Source organism: Mustelus asterias, unplaced genomic scaffold (genome assembly GCF_964213995.1).
Source record: "Mustelus asterias unplaced genomic scaffold, sMusAst1.hap1.1 HAP1_SCAFFOLD_962, whole genome shotgun sequence".
NCBI classification, from domain to species: domain Eukaryota; kingdom Metazoa; phylum Chordata; class Chondrichthyes; order Carcharhiniformes; family Triakidae; genus Mustelus; species Mustelus asterias.
In genome coordinates this window covers 94360-114506 of record NW_027590908.1, presented here as the reverse complement: position 1 = coordinate 114506, position 20147 = coordinate 94360, and the positions used below count along the sequence as shown (strand labels likewise).

The following is a 20147-nucleotide window of genomic DNA, read 5'->3' as shown; positions in this document are numbered from 1 at the left end:
TTTATAGAATTCCCAGATATGGCTGGTCGCATGTTCAATTTAGTTTAATTTGTCATTCAGATTATAGATGTTTATGTCTGTCGGCTTCTCAGTTTGATTAAATGTAGAAAACTGCAGTATATCGGTGAGGCAGATTACAAACTACATTGAATTCTGATGAGTTTTATGCCGAGGGATCCACTCTCAAATTTACGTTAAACGGAGCTTAAGGAGCATCTGAAAAGAGAATGCAGAGATGGAGGTGGGGAGGGTTATGAAGAGAATTCCAGAGCTCACAGCCCAGCAGTTCAAGGCACAGCTCAGCTGGCAATGGCAATAATCACAGTGCAGAATAGTCTGAATGATGTCCCTATTAATAATGGACATTGTTTTTAAGAACACAAATAATGATACTAAATATACCATTGCTGTCAGTATTCCTGTTATTAAAAACACTGTCCGCTATTAGTAGACACAAAATAAGCTTGGGAGCAAAGTTGGAGACCATGAAATAAAAGAGGCAAAGGCAGCCTGAATATGAAGTTATCTGAGTGACAGGAAACAGGCAGGAGAGGTGAACTGTACCTTTTCATTTATCGGAAGCTGACAGTGGCTTTCCCCAGCAACCAGTACTGTGTTACTACAACTAATTTTCTTTACATGTACTACCAAATGAGACTTGGGTTTATCTAAAGATGAGATGTGAAGCTCCAGCACACGGCCACCAGACCACAGAGCGGACGCAGCATATGATAGACCGAGCTCAATCACACCAAAACCAATGGATCAGATCAGAGATCTGCTGTCTTGCCATATCCAGTCATAAATAGTGTTAGACATGCCACAAAATGTTGGACATGCCGGTTACATTAAGCAACAAGGTGGCACAGTGGTTAGCACTGCTGCCTCACAGCGCCAGGGACCAGGGTTCAATTCCGGCCTTGGGTGACTTGATGTGTAGAGTTTGCACGTTCTCCCCGTGTCTGTGTGGGTTTCCTCTGGGTGCTCCAATTTTCTCCCACAGTCCAAAGATGTGCAGGTTCGGTTGATTGGCTATGCTAAGTTGTCCCTTGGTATCTCAGGGTGTGTAGGTTACGGGGATTAGTGGGCCATATATGTGGAATTACAGAGATAGGGCCTGGATATGATATTCTTTCAAAGAATTGGTGAAGACTCGATGGGCCAAAGGGCCTCCTTCTACACTGTGGGAATTCTATGATTCTATAAACATGCCACAAGAATTCCATGATTACTGATGAGGGAGGCCAGAGCATCAGTGCCATCTCCAGCCAGAAGTGCTGAGTAGAATGATTAATCTCGGCCTCCTCCTGAGGTCCCCAGCATTCCAGATGACAATTTGATTCACTGCATGTGAGGTAAAGAAATGACTGAAGGCACTGCATGCTGCAAACTCTGTCAGCCTGGCTGTACCCCAGCAATGGTACTGAAGAATTGTGCTCCATAACTAGCCATTCCCCTAGCCAAGCTGTTCCAGTACAGCTACAACACTGGATCTACCGGACAATGTGGAAAAAAACAGGGCAAATCCAATCTGATGAATTGCTGCTCCATCAGTCTGCTCTTGAACATCAGAAAAGTGTCATCCTTCCAGTGCCTCATGAACATCACTGCAGGAGTTCCTGAGGGTGATGTCCAAATCCCAACCACCTTCAATTGCTTTATCAATGTCCTGCCTTCCATTATAATGTCAGTAGTGAGGATGCTCACTAATGATTGCACAATGCTCAGTACTGTTCACAATTCCTCAGAGACTTAAGCAGTCCATGCCCATAAACAGCAAGACCTGAACAAAACAGAAAATGGTGGAAAGGCTCAGCATGTCTGACAGCTTCTGTGGAGAGAGAACAGCTAACCCTTCGAATCTGGATGACTCTTCGACAGAGCTAGCGCCTTGAGCTCTGAAGAACTTTCAGGCTTAACCTGATAAATGGCAAGTAATGTTTCACTGCACAAATGCCAGGCAAGGACCATCTCCAACAGACGGGAATCTAACCATATTCCCTTTACATTGAATGGCAGCACCATCGCTGAATCCTCGACCATCAACATCCTGAGTGGTGGGGGCGCACTGGGACCATTGAACAGTAAACACTATGGCTCCAAGGGTAGATCACAGTCTGGGAATTCGGAGATGAGGAACTCGCCTCCTGTCTCCCAAATGTTTGCCCACCATCTCCAAGGCACAAGTCAGCAGTGTGATGGAATCCGCTCATCTTGCTGGATTGACTGTAGCTTCAAAAACACTGAAGAAGCTCATCCATGGAAAAGGAGCCCACTGGATCAGCTGGCCATTCACCAAACTAAACATTGACTGTCTCTACCACTGACGCACAGTGGCAGTATTTTACCACATACAAGGTGGAATGTAACAGCTCACCAAGGTTCCTGAGCCAGCATCATCCAAACAGGCACTATCCATCACCGAGATGGCCAAGGATATCAGAAGGATGGGACACCAACCAGCTTCAGATTTCTTTCCAAACCACACACCATTCTGACTTGGAATATATTGCTTTTCCATCACTGATGCGGGATCATAATCCCGGATGTCCCTTCCTAGCGGTTTTGTACCAGATGCTCTGCAGAATTTAAGAAGATGGCTCACCACCTCCTTCTCAAAAGCAATTGGGGATGGGCTGCAAGTGTTGGCATTGCCAGTGATACCATCATCCCTTGAAAGAATTAATAAAGACAAGCGCTACCCACTGTAGAGGTGGGTAATTGTGCCTGTGTGTAACCCAAACACAGTCACGGAAGAGAGAAAAAACAGCTGCGACAGGACAAATAGTGTGACCATTGCACAGGCCAGTGGAATTCTAAAGATAGATCTGGTGGAACTATTTAATATACTCAGCGAGGGTCTCAAATGTCCAGGTGTTGTGCTGTGTTCCATACAACCTGGATCTAGAGTGGAGAAGCTTTGAAGAAAGTGTGATGCAATACAATGTTGACCAGATGCTTCATGATGAGGAACCCCATGGACCACAGGCCAGGGACATGGGATATGTGTCAGGGAGGATGGAGATTCAGTAATGCAGACATGTTTTCCAAGAACCTTAACTCTCACAGCCATTCAGTGTAATAAATCTTCACCATCTCCAGCCCTGTTGCTGTTTCTGTGAATGTTTTATAATTTCCCTGGAGCCGTCACGGCATGAAACAAAGGTATTGGAATTGTATTGACCTGATTCAGTGCTGTATTTCCCATCTCACATTCCCAGTGAACTGTTAAAGACCCAGTAATATGGTGAAGCATTTTTTTAGTGGTGCTCCATCTCTGAATTTACTCAAAATACAGACATAACAAAGTGACCAGTAATAACAAAGTATAATCCTGTGAAACCCAAGGAAGCAACCCCACCATGACAACCACCGGCATCCCCGCACTTTCCGCTGAGCTGCAGGCAGCATCTTACCTCTCTCCTCTCCTCTGGGAATTTCGATGACCGTGGCCTTTGTCCTCGGATTTCCTGAGTCCTGGAAGGATCCGGCCAACTGCGGGTCCTCTGCACAGATGCTGGAGTTGTCTCTGTCATCATAGCTTCGTGAGGTGCTTGTGTCACAGTCGGAGCAGAAGGGGACCCACTGCCCACACCAGGGGCATCCTGAGAGGAGCTCCCGAATACTGCAGGCAGCCGCTCCTCTATCCATTCAGGGCAAACTGGACCCTCCCTGCTCAGCTGGGGAGGTCCTAACAGTTACTCCAGGCACATTTTCCCACCCCTCCCACAGCCCGTGTTCCACAGAGCTCATGGAGGTGGTGAGAACATGCAGGTTCATGTGTATTTCCTGTGGGTGAGAGGCTGGATGTGACTCTCCATGAAGGTCACCAATCTCTCTGTGGAGGATGCTATTTGTGCTCAGACCTGAGACATGGTAACACTGCTGGCCTGGATTGACTCCTCCATCCTTTGTGTATGGATACACACAGCCTTTGGAAACTCCACCGGATGTTAAAGTATCCTACGCTGCAGCTCCAGTATCTGCTGCATTGTTAAAGACTCCAGTCACATTTCATCTTCCTGAAGCTGACAATGACCTGTCCCTTCGAGAGTGTGAGTGAACTCAGCTATTGCTGCCTTCATCAGCTGCTCGGGTTTGTGTGTGCTCTCCTGTGCTGCCAGATTGTAACCCCTTTGCTAATCGTGAGAGACATTATCTGCTCTGGCGGACGTTATAGAGTATAATGTGACAATCCATCCTCTGACCCCTCCCCATCTTCAGAGCTGCACGCCCGTCTCCCTCTCACCGCAGCTGTTGATTTGTGAGAGAGTGAAGAATGTTAGAGGGTAATGCACATTCCAACATGTCCTGCAGACTGTTCCTAACCCAGAGCTCCATGTGACCAATGGAAGACACACAAGCACCAGGTTTTGGACTCAGTAGCAGAGTCTCTCCTGTGCCCATCCATTCACTCACTCACTCTCTCTGGATCCACAACCCATCTCACCATCAGCGATTGCCCACCCAGCCTCCAGGTCTCCCAGCTCCAGCACTGCATCTTCCATTGGCATAAGGATGACACAATCCAGACACTGTCACTCTTGGCTCCTTCTCTGACGCTCTGTGCCCTCTTCTACAAGAACATAAATTTCCCTTGTTACTCACCCATCAAAGACACACACAAACCTGACGCTAATTTAGACTGCCCATCATGGGACCACCAGGATGGTCACTCAGTGTCGGCAGTGCAGCAGCCATCTCTGACTGACTCTTTACTCAGAGAGCGGTTGGGGTGTGGAATGGACTGCCTGCTGTCATAGTGGAGTCGGACACTTTAGGAACTTTCAAGCGGTTATTGGATAGGCAGATGGAGCACACCAGAATGATAGGGAGTGGGGTAGCTTGATCTTGGTTTTGGACAAAGCTCGGCACAACATCGTGGGCCGAAGGGTCTGTACTGTGCTGTACTGTTCTATGTCCTATGTTCCATGTAACCCTTCACAGAGAGGCTGACATGTTCCTGAAGATTGATGCTGCTGTCTGGACATTGCCAGTGTCTCTTTCCACAATTTCTCTTTCATCCTTATTCACATATCAGCCTGTAGGCTTAACGCTCACCTTGTCAGAACATATCAGATTATTCATCTTTTGCCTCATTGCAGCCACTGCTCAGACCCTTGGCAGTGTCTATCCAGACTTGCTTGGGTTGATGTGACAGGTCTCCTCCTCCAGTCCTGAGGGAACAGAACCTCCCTCCAAACCGATATAGCCTTGAGAATTTCCAGGGAAGTGTCAGCGAATTGGGTTTAATCAGCCTTCTGCCATTTCAGCCCTTTGTTCATTAACCAGGGCTCCCTCACTGCTCCCTTCAGAGCCTTTAAAAGTGCTGCTGGCTGCCTTTTAATCTGGGGCCAGTATTGCCAGAATTGTGCTGTCCCCTGCAGCCAGTGGTTAAGCTCTGCAATGCGCAGGGACTTGGGGGAAGGTGGGGAGATGACACTTGGTGAGTTGCTCATTCGGAGAGTCAGTGCAGACACAATGGGCCGAATGGCCTCCTCCTCCTCTGTAACAATTCTGTGATTCTGCCTGAGTGCACGGATTTCCCGAACCTGTCAGATATTAATGTGCCTGTTTGGTTATATGTGGAGTTGGTTAGTTCATTTGGTTTGGTGTTTAGAGTGTGATGTAGGATGATGCTAAATCTGAGGGTTTGGTCCTCTTACCGGCTGTGGGGTTCATGGAATCCCATCTCCTCCCATTGCCGCACGTTTATTAAATTGTATCCCTGAAGCTACATGTAACTAATTGTCTCTGTCTCTATTGGAGAGAAACACAAAGAACAAAGAAAATTACAGCACAGGAACAGGCCCTTCGGCCCTCCAAGACTGCACCCACCATGCTGCCTGACTTAACTAATACCCCCTATCCTTCCGGGGACCATATCCCTCTATTCCCATCCTATTCATGTACTTGTCAAGACGCCCCTTAAACGTCACCACCATATCTGCTTCTACTACCTCCCCCAGCAACGAGTTCCAGGCGCCCACTACTGTGTAAAAAATCTGCCTCGTACATCTCCTTTAAACCTTGCCCCTCGCACCTTAAACCTGTGCCCCCCTAGCAATTGACTCTTCTACCCTGTGAAAAAGTTTCCGACTATCCACTCTGTCCATGCCTCTCATAATCTTGTCGACCTATATCAGGTCTCCCCTCAACCTCCGTCGCTCCAGTGAGAACAAACCAAGTTTCTCCAACCTCTCCTCATAGCTGATGCCCTCCATACCAGGCAACATCCTGGTCAATCTTTTCTGTACCCTCTCCAAAGCCTCCACATCCTTCTGGTAGAGTGGCGACCAGAATTGAACACTATATTCGAAGTGCGGCCGAACGAAGGTTCTATAAAGCTGCAACATGACTTGACAATTTTTAAACTCAGTGCCCCGGCCGATGAAGGCAAGCATGCCGTATGCCTTCTTGACTACCTTCTCCACCTGCATTGCCACTTTCAGTGATCTGTGGACCTGTACACCCAGATCCCTTTGCCTATCAATATTAACATTTTATTGAGGACTATGGCGACTAACACTGTCCACACGGCAACATCACCACTTCCAGTTGAAATATCGATACATTTCCAACCATTATTTTTGCAGAATTCTTACGGTGCACAATGAGGCCATTTGGCCCATCGTGTCTGCACCAGCTCACCAAATTAGCATTCGGAATTTGAGTCATTCTCCAGCGTTTTTCTCGTATCCCCGCTCATTCTTTATATTCAAATAATCATCTAATTCCTTTTTGACTGCTTCGATGCAGCCGACCTCCACCACACTTCCCGGCTGTGAATTCCAGACCCGAACCACTGGCAGTGTGAGAAAGGTTTCTGTCGCATCATCTTCAACCCCACCACACACTCCATTCCTGAGCCACTGACCATCCCATGTCCCTCCCTGTGACTCAGGGTAAGGACATGGGAATCCTGTGCTCTTCCCTTTCACCATCATCCTTTTTATCATTTAATCACTCCGGCACTTCCATTTTGTTCTTTCCTTGTCACCCGCCCATCCCCAGCTCCCTGTCACTTAAAACTATTTAATTCACCGCTATTTCCAATTTCTAATTTTAGCTAATTGAACTGAAACTAAATCTGTTTCTATCTTCACAGATATTGCCTGACCTGATGAGAGTCTCCAACATATTTATTCATATTTCAGATTTACAGCATCAGTAGAATTTTGCCTTCTGTATCAACTGAAGTTGTGTTTCTTGAATGTCCCGCGCTGTACATTATTATTGTTAATGATCTTATTCTTAAAAACACTGTGGATTTACCCTGATTCCTGTTATTTTTCTCTCTCTGATCTCCAGTCTCCGTGGTAACGATCTCACCGATTCTTGTGCCGAGGACCTGGCCTCTGCTCTCAGTACAAACCGCTCACTGATAGATCTGAATCTGGGTGGCAATAAACTGGGAGATTCCGGAGTGAAACTGCTGTCTGTGGCTCTGAGGAATCCGGACTGTAAAATACAGAAACTGCAGTAAGTAGCAGACTGTGTGAGATTGTGTTTATAATAACTGAATATTCAACAATATAATTTCACCACTGGTATTTGTATAAAAAACACTGCCCATTACTATTGGCGTCAGTTATGAATAAGGAAAACTGCTTTTCCTCTGACTCCTGTTGCTTCTCTCTCTGATCCCTGAGCAATGGGATGTCAGTCCCACACATCCTTATGTTGAGGGAGTGGGGGAATAATGTTATGGTTCACCCTCTGAGGTCCAGTCATTGGCAACTGCAAACTGTATTGAATTTCTACCTTCGGGTGTGCTGACTCTCAGAATCTCCAACCTGATCCAGTCACATGACTTCATATTATAAGATCCGACAGCTTTGACAAATCAACAGAAAAGGCAATGAGGGACAATTCGCCTGGGAGCAAAGGTCGCCAGTCACAAATCTGATAGGTTTGTGGTCACAGCACAGCTGAAGTAACGTATATAGTTTTGGTCACCTTATGAACGTATTTTATAAACATTTGAGAAAATGTTGGCTTGAGTCTTTCATGGCATGCCAGGCTTATCTTATGAAAAAATATAGAAATTATTCGTCCGATACTCACTGCAATTGGGACGAACCACGGCTGATCATGGTCGGCAGGGTGGTAGAACTGTTAGCACTGCTGACTCAGAGCGCCAGAGACCCGTGTCAATTCCGGCCTTGGGTGACAGATTGTGTGGAGTTTGCATGTACTCTCCGTGTCTGCGCAGGTTTCCTTCAGTTACTCCAGCTTCCTCCCACATGCCAAAGATGTGCACGCTAGTTTGAGCGGCGATGGTAAATTGACACTTAATGTCAGGGGGATTTGCAGAGTTAATATGTAGGGTTACTGTTATAGGGCCTGGGCGGGATTGTTGTTAGTGAAGGATTGATGGGCCGAATGGCCCACAGCTTGTCTGGACTTGCAGAATCTCACTGGCTGTCCTGTCTGGAGACAATACACATCTCTTTAACCTGTGCTTAATGCTCCCTCCACTCACACTGTTTGTACCTTTAAGACTTGATTATCTGTAAAGACTGCATTCCAGTCATTATTCTGTAAATTGAGTTTGTGTCTCTGTATGCCCTGTTTGTGAGCATTTCTACACTCCACCTGACGAAGGGGCAGCGCTCCGAAAGCTAGTGGCATTTGCTACCAAATAAACCTATTGGACTTTAACCTGGTGCTGTTAAACTTCTGACTGTTCCTAATCCAGAGCTCCATGTGACCAATGATGAACACACAAGCTCCAAGTTATGGACTCAGCAGCAGAGCCTCTCCTGTGCCCATCCACTCACTCACTCACTCTCTCTGGATCCACAACCCATCTCACCATCAGCGATTGCCCACCCAGCCTCCAGGTCTCCCAGCTCCAGCACTGCATCTTCCATTGGCATAAGGATGACACAATCCAGACACTGTCACTCTTGGCTCCTTCTCTGACGCTCTGTGCCCTCTTCTACAAGCACATAAATTTCCATTGATACTCACCCATCAAAGACACACACAAGCCTATGGTGCTGCCAGACTGCCCATCATGGGACCACCAGGATGGTCACTCAGTGTCGGCAGTGCAGCAGTCATCTCTGACTGACCGGAACCCTTCACAGAGAGGCTGACATGTTCCTGAAGATTGATGCTGCTGTCTGGACATTGCCAGTGTCTGGGTGGAGATGTTCTTTCCACCATTCCTCTTTCATCCTTATTCACATATCAGCCTGTAAGTTTAACACTCACCTTGTCAGAACTTTTCAGGTTATTGATCCTTTGCCTCACTGCAGCCACGTGCTGCCTGCTCTGGCCCTCGGCAGTTTCTATCCAGACTTGCTTGGGTTGATGTGACAGGTCTCCTCCTCCACTCCTGAGGGAACAGAACCTCCCTCCAAACCGATATAGCCTTGAGAATTTCCAGGCTAGTGTCAGCGAATTGGGTTGAATCTGCCTTCTGCCATTTCAGCCCTTTGTTCATTAACCAGGGCTCCCTCACTGCTCCCTTCAGAGCCTTTAAAAGTGCTGCTGGCTGCCTTTAAATCTGGTGCCAGCATTGCCAGAATTGTGCTGTCCCCTGCAGCCAGTGGTTGAGCTCTGGAATGCACAGGGATTTGGGGGAAGGTGGGGGAATGCCACTTAGTGAATTGCTCATTCGGAGAGTCAGTGCAGACACGATGGGCCGAGTGGCCTCCTTCTGCTCTCTCACAATACTGTGATTCTGCCTGTGCTGCCTGAGTGCACGGATTTCCCGAACCTGTCAGATATTAATGTGCCTGTTTGGGTATATGTGGAGTTGGTTAGTTCATTTGGTTTGGTGTTTAGAGTGTGATGTAGGATGATGCTAAATCTGAGGGTTTGGTCCTCTTACCGGCTGTGGGGTTCATGGAGTCCCATCTCCTCCCATTGCCGCACGTTTATTAAATTGTATCCCTGAAGCTACATGTAACAAACTGTCTCTCTCTATTGGAGAGAAACACAAAGAACAAAGAAAATTACAGCACAGGAACAGGCCCTTCGGCCCTCCAAGACTGCACCGACCATGCTGCCCGACTTAACTAAAACCCCGTATCCTTCCGGGGACCATATCCCTCTATTCCCATCCTATTCATGTACTTGTCAAGACGCCCCTTAAACGTCACCACCATATCCGCTTCCACTACCTCCCCCGGCAGCGAGTTCCAGGCACCCACTACTCTGTGTAAAAAATCTGTCTCTTGCATCTCCTTTAAACCTTGCCCCTCGCACCATTGTGAGGAGGATGCAAAAATATTTCAAGGGGATGTGGAGAGGCTCAGGGAGTGATCGCATTGAGGGGATGAGACAGGGTGGTTGCTGAGAGGCTGTTTCTTCTTGTAAGAGAGACTAGAACAAGGGGACAGATTTTAAAATGTAATTGTCAGTCCCTTAAGACTGAGATGAGGAGAAATTTATTTTTTTAGATGGTCGCGGGAGAGTGGAACTCTATTCCCTCGAGACTAGTGCAGGCAGAGTCATTGAATATATTCAAAGCTGAGTTAGCAATGACTTTGGATTGAGAAGCGAATCAAGGGTTACAGAGGAGCGAGCGGGAAAATAATTGTGACTACAATTCCAACAGCCGTGATGGAGTATGCTCGAGGGGCTGAATGACCTTCTGCTGTTCCGAGGTATTTTGTTCCTATCCCAATACGTCCTTCAGACTGCTCTCTGTGACCAGTGATGGATAAACAAGCTCTATGTTTTGTCCTCACCAGACGCTCTCCTGTCCCCATTCACTAGGCCACCCACTCAACCCATCTCACCAGCAGTAATTACCCACTCTGCCCCCAGGCCTTCCTGATCCAGCACTTCATCTTCCATTGGCGTAAGGATGGCAAGACCTGGATGTCTCCACTCTTCTTCACTTATTCCCTGATGATGTTTGCTCTCTTTCCAAACACATAAACTGTTACTCACTCATCAAACACATGCAGTAGCCCAGGGTTGTCCAACGTGTGGACCAAGGGGGGAATGTGACCCTCGAAGCCCCTCAATGCGGCCCCCGGAGTGAGTTTCCAGAATCTCAGTCACACAGTTCAGTTTGAATGGAAGAATCTGCATGGAGCTGCTCCTCCAATCACATCCCGTTTCTTTCCCATGTTTGCTGCTGATAGGTTTTTGAGCCGATCTGCAGCAAATGTGGGAAACAATTTGTGATTGATGAGGATTAAACTCTAATAATCATCTTTATTTATTACTCATTATTGTGCTCAGCAAGTTGTTTCTTTTCATATCTCAGTTTAGTTTTTAATTGAAATTTCTGCTGTGCCAAACTTTATCATTCTGAAATTTACTCATCGGCCCCTTGAGTGAGAAAAACATTGACGTGTGTTTGCCCAGTGAATATGTTGGTCAGCCCTGCTCGAGCCTATGCTGGTGCCAGCCTAACGGACATGTCTCTGACAGTCAATGCTGCTGCCTTTGCATTGTAAGAGTTTTAACACCAGGTTAAAGTCCAACAGGTTTATTTGGTAGCAAATACCATTAGCTTTCGGAGCGCTGCTCCTTCGTCAGATGGAGTGGAAATCTGCTCTCAAACAGGGCACAGAGACACAAAATCAAGTTACAGAATACTGATTAGAATGCGAATCCCTACAGCCAACCAGGTCTTAAAGAGACAGATAATGTGAGAGAAGGCAGCATTAAGCACAGGTTACAGAGATGTGTATTGTCTCCAGACAGGACAGCCAGTGAGATTCTGCAAGTCCTTTGCATTGCCAGTGTCTGGGTGGAGATGTTCTTTCCACAATTTCCCCCTCATTCTTATTCACATATCAGGCTGTGCTGCACTCACCGTGGCAGAACACATCAGGACATTGATCCTTTTCCACTCTGTAACCACGTGTCTGAAACCTGCTCACCTCCCAGCAATCTCCATCCACACTGGCTTGTACCGATGGGATAATCTCCTCCCATCCTGAGGGAACAGGACCTCCCTCTGAGCCTGAGCAGCCGGGAGGAGCCCCTCCAGGGAGGGAGGGGGGGGGGGGGGGGGGAGGGAGGGGGGGCGGGGCGGGGGGGGGGGGGGGGGGGGCGGGTGCGCAAGCCTTGCTCTGCTGTCTGACATTTCAACCCCTCATTCAGTAAGCAGAGCTCCCTCGCTGCTCCCTCCAGAGCTGCTGTGTTTGAAAGTCCTGCTGCCTTTGGAGATGGTGCCAGCATTGCCTGAACCGGGACTGCCCCGTGCCCAGGCTGCCTCAGTGGGCAGCTCCCCCTGCCTGCCAGCCGTTAATTGTCCCCCTCTGACAATATCACCTTCATAACTCTGCCTATCCTGCCCACACGGACACACCACCCATTTCCAATCCCCATGCTGGGACTTCAGAGCTTCTGGTAAAATCACAGCCATTATCTTCAACCTCACCACAAACTGCATTCCCAAACCACTGACCATCCCATGTCCCTCCCGAGCCACTCCGAGTAAGGACATGGGGATCCTGTGATTGTGGTCCTGTCCCACCATCACTTTTATCATTTAATCACTCCTGTAATTCCAGTTTGTCCTTTCTTTGTTTCTTCCCCAGCCACCCACCGCTGTCACTTCAAACCTGTCAATTCACTGCCCGTTCCCAGTTCCAATGGAAGCTCAAACTTTACCCCTGTTTCTCTCTTCACATGTATTTAGCGAACCTGCTGAGCATTTCCAGTTTATTTATATTTCATTTTCAGCATTGAGTATTTCCTCATTCTACAGAAATGCAGGTTGTGTGTTTGGAATGTCTGATACAATACATTATTATTGTTATTAACAGTATTATTTAAAACACTGGGGATTGAGCCTGATTCCTGTTATTCCTCTCTCTGGTCTCCAGTCTGTATGAGAACGCTCTCACAGATTCTTGTGCTGAGGATCTCGCCTCCGCTCTCAGTACAAACCAGTCACTGAGGATTCTGTCCCTGGGATCAAACTCCTTCACAGATCAATCTGTCCCTGCTCTCCGCCGCCTCATACAGACCTGCAGCAGTCTGGAGGAGATCTGGTGAGTGTTTGTGTGAATTTTTAGTGTAACAATTAAAATATAAATCGATTTAAAGTAGAAATGGGCCTGAATCTTCCAAGTAGCAGCAATGGTATGTGTGAAAATTCCCCCAAACCGAAACTGCTGCATATTTCTCCCAGGATCTTCGGTACTGCGACCCTGGGAGCTCCATCAGAGCAGACAAGAGTCGGGGAAGAGACAGCACACACCCTATTTACAGCAGTGACCCCGGGGAGCTCCATCAGAGTAGAGTCGGGGAAGAGAGAGCACACACCCTATTTACAGCAGTGACCCCGGGGAGCTCCATCATAGCGGAGTAGAGTCGGGGAAGAGAGAGCACACACCCTATTTACAGCAGTGACCCCGGGGAGCTCCATCATAGCGGAGTAGAGTCGGGGAAGAGAGAGCACGCACCCTATTTACAGCAGTGACCCAGGCGATCTCCATCAGAGCAGAGTGGAGTCACGTAGAGCGAGCACACCTTATTTACAGCACAGTGACCCCGGGGAGCTCCATAAGTGTTAGTTGATTGTGGGAGTGAATGGGTTGGTGTGTCGCTGGATGAATGGTTAGTCAGGGAGCTGAGGAGAGGTTCAAGGATTAGTTCTGGGTGTCGGGAGGGTGGTCGGGTTGTATTGTGTTGGGTTGGAGGGTTAATCAGCAGTTTGGATGGTGGCTGGGAGTTGGTAATGTTGTTGGGTGTCTAGTTAGATTTGGTTGCGAGGTCGGGGGTTGGGATTGGTTAATAGCTTTGGAGAGTAGTGGGTTTGGGTTGGTTCTTGAGTAATCAGTTTAAGTCAGAGAGATAGTCAAGAATGTATTCAAGAGGCGGCTGGATACAGCACTTGGGGCGAACAGGATCAAAGGTTATGAGGAGAAAGCAGGATTAGGCTTTTGAGTTGGACGATCAGCCATGATTGTGATGGATGTTGGAGTCGGCTTAAAGGGCCAAATGGCCGCCTCCTGCTCCTATCTTCCATGTTTCTGTGTCAGGACAGGAGAGGTTTGGACGGATGAGGCCAAGTTGGGAGGTTTAGTCAGATTTGTTCAAGGGCTAGTGGGAGGTAGTCGGGCTGGAGGGGAGGGAGAGATGATTTACGGGAGTGACAGCCTGTCAGGGGGAGATACCAGCAGTAGCCAGGCCTGTGACACCACAGCTGGTTCTGCTGTGGGACAGGGTCGGGCAAAGAGCAAGCGAGCAGTAGTAATCGGGGACTCGCTAGTTAGAGGCACAGACAGGCGTTTCTGTGGCTGCAATCGAGACTCCAGGATGGTGTGTTGCCTCCCTGGTGCCAGGGTCAAGGACGTCTCTGAGCGATTGCAGGACATTCTTAAGGGGGAGGGTGAGCAGCCAGAGGTCGTTGTACATATTGGTACCAACGACATAGGTAGGAAAAGGGATGAGATCCTGAAATGTGAATGCAGAGAGTTAGGCAGAAGGCTAACGTGTAGGACCTCGAAGGTAGTAATTTCAGGACTACTATCGGTACCACGTGCTAGTGAGAGTAGGAATAGGAGGATTAGGCAGATGAATGACTGGCTTGAGAGCTGGTGCAGGGAGCAGGGATTTAGATTTTTGGATCATTGGGATCTTTTCTGGGGAAGGGCTGATCTGTTCAAGAAGGATGGGTTACATTTGAACTGGAGGGAGACTAACATCCTGGCGGGGAGATTTGCTCGAGCAGCTCGGGAGCGTTGAAACGAGGTTGGCAGGGGGGTGGGATCCAAAGCAGTAGGGAGACAAAAGAGAAGTTTGAGGACAGCACGGAAGTTAAAGAGAGCACATTAATTAGTAAAGGCAGTGTCAGTAATCCTAGTACCAGACAGATCAGACAGAAGCAAGACAGAGAGCAAGGGAATTCCAGATTAAACTGCATTTATTTCAATGCAAGAGGCCTGACGGGCAAGGCAGATGAACTCAGGGCATTGATGGGTACATGGGACTGGGATATTATAGCAATTACTGAAACATGGCTAAGGGAGGGACAGGACTGGCAGCTCAATGTTCCAGGGTACAGATGCTATCGGAAAGATAGAACAGGAGGTAAGAGAGGAGGGGGAGTTGCACTTTTGATTAGGGAAAGCATCACGGCCGTACTGAGGGGGGATATATCCGAGGGTTCAGCCACTGAGTCTATATGGGTGGAACTGTAGTTTCGGGTGTTTTTTAAAAAAGGGTGGCATGGACAAGTTGGGCCAAAGGGCCTGTTTCCATGCTGTAAACCTCTGTGACTCTATGAGTGGGTCTAGTCAGACTGTGGGAGGTGGAGTATGGGGATCAGTGGGAAGTGATTGGGGGACTCGGTTGTGCTATTCAGGTATTAGCCCAGGTGGTGAGCTGTCTAACATTACCTGAGTAACTATCCAGGTAAACTTTGTGGATCTGTCCCAAGTATCTGACTCTAACTGCAGCAGGGGGGTTCCCCAATAGTAGTTAATACCTCTGGGACAATTCCCAGGTAGATCAGTGCGTCGGGACATCCACAGGGTCGCGATGCTCATCTTCGGATGTGTGTCTGGCCTCTGGCGATCCAGAGACCAGAAGATTTGTCCCATTAACTCCAGTCTCCTGTTATTTACTCTGTTGTTCAATCTGTTTATTTCCTGTTTCATCTTTAATCTGTTTCAGGCTGCGGTGGAATCGGTTCAGTCCAAATGGGAAGAGACAGCTGGAGTCGCTGCGGGGATCCAGACGGGGACTGACAGTGACAGTGTGAACATTTCAATCTATAAACATTGCTGCTCCACCGGTTACAGTGAAATCCTGAATTGTGAAGATCTTCGACAGCTCCTTCCAAACCCTTCATTCCTGCCCCTCTCCCTCCCTATTCCATCAGCCCCTCCAGCCTGGCACTGATTTCCCTGCTTACCTGGTTTCCCAGCTGGAAAACGGTTGTAGTTTTAGTCTCCACATTGAAGGAAAGATTGCTGCAAACCATTGTTTAAGCAGCAATGTGTTGTCAGTGTTCTCAGCAACAGAGACTTCAACCTCCTTTCAAAATGGAGCAGCAGAGATCATTCTCCAGAGAGAGAACAGTGTGTGTGTGATTCTGACAGTACCCAGCAGGGGGCAGATTGGTCAATCTTGTCAGAGTTTCCTCTCTGTCTCTGTGAATGAATTAAAGACTCCACCAGCCTCTCCTCAAAACCTCTTTCACTATCTGGTGATTAAAGTGAAACAATGCCACCATCTGCTGGCGGCTCCGAGCTACTGCAGGCGCTGCTCTCTCTGAGCCTCAGACAAGTTCAGTAAGTCCTATGTCTGCATCTGGGAACCGGTTCCTGCAGCGTGAATATTGAACAATATTGACAGGGATTGGAGTTTGCAGCAGGAACCCCGGCTGGTGAATTAACCCTTTTATCACCAGACACTGTACATGAACTCTGTTCCCTCATTCCCTGTGGGAGATATTGTCTGGAGATTGTAGTTGGGGATGATCTCAGACTGTAATGTGTACATTTGGTGCAGTTATCAGACACTAATCCCATTCAGAATGGGAGTGGGTAAACTCTGCTGCACTCTGTAATTCCTGTTTCCAAGATAACACACCTGCACCTATTTCCAGACACACAGGCCCAAACTGACACCCACACACTCACAAACGCAGACAATTGTACACTCTTATCCACGTACTGACACAGAGAGAAACACAGAATCTCTCTTAAATACTCTCAACACGCAGCCATAAACCCACAGAAACGCACATCACACACCACTATCAAGCAACAAACCCATGCATTGCAGCGGTTAATGAAATCGCAGCGCCCTGTAACCAAATAACATTTAAGTTGGACAACAAGTGATAACATTTCCTCTGAAACCGACATCCCTCGAACGAAAGCAACACAGGAACACTGGCGCAGCATTGCACAGGATCAGAGCCTCGGAAATGCAGTTTCCTCTTTCCTTGTTCCTTATATCTCACTGAGCAGATGCAGAGCGATAGCATAGAAAGCTAGAATTCACAATTTCACTCTGTTCCTGCACACCCACCTCAGCTTTATTTAATTTCTGAATGTATGATTTATTTTGGATTATCCCAAAGATCTCAGGACAGATGCATGATGTCAGATATTACCATTATTTATCAAACTGTTTATTTTGCCATGACAGATATTACCTGGTGTTTGTCGGATTGTTGCTTTTCATCCATCTACAGTTGCAGATGCCGGTGCTGAAAAGTGGGTAGATATTCTACACCATTAAAAGCATCACATTGGATCGGGGAAATTCTTCAAAGACTATGAATTAATCACTTTCAAATTAATATCATTTCTTCAGAACAATCTCCTCGCATCACCTATTATTTCAATTTAAATTAACTTTGTGTTGTCTGGTCTGTGCTAGTTTTAACTGAATACTGCTCAGTTTGTGACATGATCTATGTTATTGAGTCTTGGAAGAGAAAGGGTTAGTGCTGCTGCTCTGTAATTGTAATGAATATTCCTGATTTTATAATATGTATAACTAGTTATTTACAATTAAATGCTTATTGATTAATTAGTTAAATGCTAATTGTGAATCATTGGAATGCTGAAACTAATATATACACAAGCTAATAAAGAGCGGGGGACTGGTGTAAATAATTGTGTAATAATAATAGTGTAAATAGTGTAAACGCTAACAGTGAGCGTGAAACTGAAAAGACCATAAGATACAGGAGCAGAATTCAGCTATTCTGCTCATCGAGTCTCCTCCACTATTTAATCACGGCTGATAAGTTTCCAACCCCATTCTCCCGCATTTCCCCCATAACATTTGATCCCCTTACCAATCAAGAACATATCTATCTCTGTCTTAAATACACTCAATGAGAGAGTGAGTGAGCAGGAAGAGTGAGGGAGAGAGTAGGTGAAGAGCGAGTGAGGGGGAGTGAGGTTGAGGGCAGATGGTGTGAGGGGAGAGCGCGATGGGAGGTCGAATGAGGGGGAGAATAGGTGAAAAATGAGGGAGAGAATGGGGGAGGGAGAGTGAGGAGGGGAGGGAGAGTGAGGAGGGGAGGGAGAGTGACGGGAAGATAGTGCATGAGGGATAAGAGAATGAGAGGGGAGTGCGGGGGACGCAGGGGGAGGGGAAGGGTGAAGCGGAGAGATAGAGGGGACGGAGTGAGGGGGAGAGAGTGGGGGATGAAAGTGAGGAGGAGAGAGAAGAGAATGAGAGGTAGAGTGAAGGGGAGAAAGTGAGCGTAGATGGAGTGAAGGGACGGAGTGAGGGGGAGAAAGGTGAAGAATGAGGGAGAGAGTCAGAGGAGGGAGAGAACGGGGAGAGGAACTGACGGGGAGAGAGTCAGAGGAGAGAATAAGGGGGAGAGTAAGTGAAGAGCAACTGAGGGGAGAGAGGTTGATGGGATGGATAGTGAAGGGGAGGGTCTGAGGCGGGATAGTGTGACGGAAAAGACTGAGGGGGAAGAGAGTGGAAGGTCTGAGGCGGGGTAGTGTGACGGAAAAGACTGAGGGGGAAGAGAGTGGAAGGTCTGAGGCGGGACAGTGTGACGGAAAAGACTGAGGGGGAAAGACACTGAAGGGGAAGGGAGAGAGTGAAGACAGAGAGTGAGGAGGAGAGAGAGGAGAGGGCGAGTGGGGAAGTGAAGGGAGAGAGACTAAGGGATGGAAAGTAAAGGGGAGAGTGTGAGGGCAGAGACTGAGGGGGAAGAGAGTGAAAGGGAAGGAATTGAGGGAGTGAGGGGGAGGGAGAAATTAAGTGAGGAGGAAGGGAGTGAGGAGAAGAGAGGGTGAGGGGAAGAGAATCAGTGGGAGAGGGAGTGGAAAAGAGAGGAAAGTGTGAGGGAGGCAGAGTGTGCAAGGGGGAGAGATCAAAGGTTCTAGAATGTGGGTCGCGAGAGGGAGGGCAAGAGTAGGGGGAGAGAATGAGGTGGAGGAGGAGGGAGGGGGAGAGAGAGGGCGAGGGTGTTTTTTCACTCACTTTCCTGCAATCCTTCCCCGTTGCTCCACCTATTTGCTTCTGTGTTGCACCTTGTAATAAAGTCGAGGGAAATCCCAACGTGATTTGTTGTTTCAATGCGGGGGTGGGGGGGGGGGGGGGTGGAAGGGGCAGGGTCTGGAGAACACTGGCTCCACCCTCATCCCCACTCTCCCTTTTCCCTCTCACTCCTTCCAGTCGTGTCTGGGACAGTTCCGGGGCTGGAGAGGATTGTTCTGTTTCACTGTGGGAGGGGGTGAGAAAACTGTTCTCTGTCCCCAAGGTTTAATGCAGCCTCTGTGACTAGGCCTCAATTCAAGGCCTAATCTCAGAGGGCCCTCAGAATGTCCTTTTGTATTTGCTTCATTCCCGAACAGTGTCAGTGCTGAAGTGGGAGAACTCGATGGTTAAAAACAAAATAATGCATTTAATTCAGGATGTGATTGTGGGTTTTCCTGCTCTCGCTCTCTCTCTCTCTCTCTGTCTCCCATCGTTCTCCTTTGATTGCGAGTTGTCAGTGAGAGAAATGGGAAATGGAGGGTAACAGTGAGGGGCGGGGGGAACGGGAGGGTAACAGAGCAGTTTGCTTGTGGGATCTTGCTGTGTGTATTTTCCCTGCAGCCTATCCTGCTGGGAGACCGTGGTTCCGCTCCCCAAATTCAGTGTACTGACAACTGACTGTGATTGCTTCCATCTCCCACCACTGCCCCCAGCCTCATTTCTCAATGTGAATCAGTGATCAACACAAACAGTGGTCACAGGGTGACATGATTTAAAATGGTCAGACAGAAACCTTTCAGAGAGCATTTCAATCCAGATTCATCGTCAGAGAGAGAGAGATTATCCAGAGCAGGCGAGAGAGAGAGAGGAGGGCGATGGGTACGTACAGAGATCGGGGGAGATAAACAGGCAGAGAGAGAGAGAACAGTTAGATCATCAAGTGCAGGAGAGAGAAGAGGGGGGTGGATAGGGGCAGAGATGGTGGAGGTAAAAGAGAGAGGGAATCAGAGAGGAGTGACTGTGCTAGAAGTGGAAGGTTCCCTGTTCATGTCAAATGTACAAACAGCACCAAACCAGGAGTGATGTCCCCTTATTTTAACTGGGGAGGGGTGGAAGGAAGAGGGGCGGAGAGAGGGAGAGGTGTGGTCCCTCATTCCCACTGACTTCACCTCAATCCTCACTTAAATATCACATTGTATCATGTTCAGACTGTGTGGGATCTTGCTGTGCACTCATGCTCTGTGCCTCCTCCC

At 48.0% G+C, this 20147-nt stretch overlaps 1 protein-coding gene across 1 annotated transcript; it reads left to right on the top strand.

Annotated features, from left to right (window-relative positions):
• Positions 1–156: 156 nt before the first annotated feature.
• Positions 157–16048, top strand: LOC144487671 (NACHT, LRR and PYD domains-containing protein 3-like). Its single transcript, XM_078205753.1, has 4 exons — positions 157–167; positions 7312–7482; positions 12807–12974; positions 15604–16048. Exons 1-4 carry the CDS (start codon positions 157–159, stop codon positions 15689–15691), a joined length of 438 nt encoding a protein of 145 aa, XP_078061879.1. The 3' UTR covers positions 15692–16048.
• Positions 16049–20147: the final 4099 nt, after the last annotated feature.

Coding starts and splice junctions, on each gene's coding strand:
- LOC144487671 (XM_078205753.1), top strand. Junction 7,483..12,806: donor TGTAAAATACAGAAACTGCA/GTAAGTAGCAGA, acceptor TCTGGTCTCCAG/TCTGTATGAGAACGCTCTCA. Junction 12,975..15,603: donor AGCAGTCTGGAGGAGATCTG/GTGAGTGTTTGT, acceptor AATCTGTTTCAG/GCTGCGGTGGAATCGGTTCA.